A 2500-nucleotide genomic window follows, 5' to 3' on the forward strand; every position below is an offset into this window, starting at 1 on the left:
GTGTGTGTGTGTGTGTGCGCGTGTGCGTGTGTGCGTGTGCGTGTCTGTGTCTGTGTGTGTGTGTATTCTCCACAGCCTCGGAGCCCAACCTGAAGGTGCGCTCCCGCTTGAAGCAGAAGGTTGCGGAGCGTCGGAGCGGCCCCATTCCAAGACGGCGGGACGGAAGCGTCCTCGTCACCCCGCACAAGATGCGCACCCTGGAGCTGAACGGTGCGTACACATCTCACCTCTCACCATCACTGTGTTTACATTACATTACATTACATTACAGTACATTGCATTACATTTGGCAGACGCTTTTTAACCAAAGCGACTTACAATCGAGGACATAATCATTGCCAACATCCTTTGCAGATACGAACTGCAATTTGAGACGAAGCTATTCACCCTTGCTGCCTGCCCCGGAAGTGACCATCACTGTGTTGTGAGAAAGGGGAAGAGAGACTATAGACACAGAAGTACACACAAGGCTGTGACAGGAAAAGAAAAGGGGGCATGAGACAGAGATAGAAAGAGACAGAGAACAAGATGTGTGTACAATTAGTACATATGAATAGGTTATTCACAAGAGTAGCCTGGCAGAGTCAGACACCATGCGTGTTCGAAATGTTTCACTGCTCTTATGACGGCTTTTGACTGGCTGTCTGTAAGCCAAAAGACATAAACAATAAAACGGTTAGTTTACAATGATATTTTAGGTTAGGTTGACTTGGTATTTGTTCAATGTTCCCAATAAAACACATTTATCAACAAATGAGTAAATATATGTAAATAAGCCAAAACACATTCTGAAAGGAGACCCCTTTGGCAGTATATCACCCTCTAGTGGTCAAAAGTTGTACTGTAGTTTTATGGCAACCCTCTCTCTCTCTCACACACACACACACACACACACACACACACACACACACACACACACACACACACACACACACACACACACACACACACACACACACACACACACACACACACCCCTTCCTGTCATGTCGTACCTTCGCAGCGACAGGTAGACTACGTAACACAGTCCACCTCAGTACATCCTGAAGGCTGACCCACTGAATTATTCAGGCCTAGGTTTATATGGGGGTTGTGTGTGTGTGTGTGATTGTGTGTGTGTGTGCGTGTGTGTGCGTGCGTGCGTGTGTGTGTGTCTCTGTGTCTGTGTGTGTGCGTGTGTGTGTGTGTGTATGAGTGTTTGTCTGTGTGTGTTTGTGTGTTTTTAAAGGACTTACTGAATAATGTAAAAGTAATGTACAGCGTAGTTATGTAACCTCTGGTTGTCCCTCGTCCCTCCCTGTGTTCTATTTTAGAACACTGTGTTCCCTGCGTCATGCCTCACGCCCACCCCTATCTTTTCTTGTAGTCCGCAGATAATTTTAGTTGACAGTTTAAAAAAAAAAAAAAAACCTTCAGCACTTCATGACTATTTTAATGTGCCCCCTTTTCTCTGCCTATCTCTGACTGATCGGTTGCAGACTCCTCAGCCAATGACAGCTCTCCAGGCTCGGGGCCCAGCTCTCCCATTGGCTATTGCGGGGCGGACAACGTTACGTCATACCGACCCACCGCTGTCCAGATCGAGGTAGGTGTGCAATCTCAGCAAAGACCAAAAATCGAAACTTGTGCTGTGCTGTTACTGAACGTGTTGCTAAGGAGTAGGAGAAAACATCCCTGGCCACGGCCCACTTGGGTGCCAACCTGCCTCCTGTAAATCCCGCGTGAGGTGTGTGGTTTACGATTGACAACGACTGTTGATTGGGCGTTGCCAATGTGTATCATTTGGCATATGTAGCCCATAGTTTCAGCTGTATCTATTCAAACAAACGGCAGTCATCACCTTTCCATGCTCCCCCCTGCTCTCTGATTGGAGACCATGATTGGGAACCCTCGCTGAGGGATAGAGTCCATGCTGTCTTTCAGATCGGAACGATTTCCCAGGCTAGTAGCCTACAGTTCTCAAAACAGTTCTCAACAGCCCCCCCCCCCCTATATTCTCTAAAATGGGGGGCCTGGCTGCATAGCCACTCTTGTCTCTTTCCCATGATGCATTGTTTACAGTAGCGGTTTTAGACTCCAACCCAAGAGGCCCCTGTGGAAAGCGTTTTGTGGAAACCTCTTTAGGTCTCTTACTTCCGTCATCGTCAGTCTCTTCACATGAACTACTACAGTAGACACACAAAAGAAATCGAAATTACATTTATCTAGAGATGGATAATAGGGTTTTTCACAGGATCCGGATCCGGCAGGATCTTAAGCAGTGGATCCGGTATCCGGCAGTTACCTAAAAATCAGGATCTGGTGCATCTCTAGCCTAGGTTTTTCAGTCAGTCTTTCACAACCCCAGTTGCTGCATGGAGTGAAAGCCCTTTGGAAGCAGCCGTTGCAGGCAGTGTGGCAGTAAGCCAATGAGTCTAAAAAATAGTTTGAGCCAACACAATAAAAAGGGCCCACGTGTGCGAGTAGGCTATATGTTTCAACCCTTTCGTAGGATCCGGTA

General features: G+C 47.2%; 1 protein-coding gene across 3 annotated transcripts in view; it reads left to right on the top strand.

The window, feature by feature from the left end:
• The window catches only part of LOC134436426 (histone deacetylase 9-B), an 83854-nt gene that overhangs the window by 63864 nt on the left and 17490 nt on the right, over positions 1–2500 (top strand). For all 3 annotated transcript variants that reach the window (XM_063185637.1, XM_063185635.1, XM_063185636.1), the window contains 2 exons: positions 76–210; positions 1479–1585. In XM_063185637.1, the coding sequence (XP_063041707.1) occupies positions 76–210; positions 1479–1585 (242 nt within the window). The remainder of the gene's footprint in view (positions 1–75; positions 211–1478; positions 1586–2500) is intronic.

Source organism: Engraulis encrasicolus, chromosome 20 (genome assembly GCF_034702125.1).
Source record: "Engraulis encrasicolus isolate BLACKSEA-1 chromosome 20, IST_EnEncr_1.0, whole genome shotgun sequence".
Taxonomy (NCBI): Eukaryota; Metazoa; Chordata; class Actinopteri; order Clupeiformes; family Engraulidae; genus Engraulis; species Engraulis encrasicolus.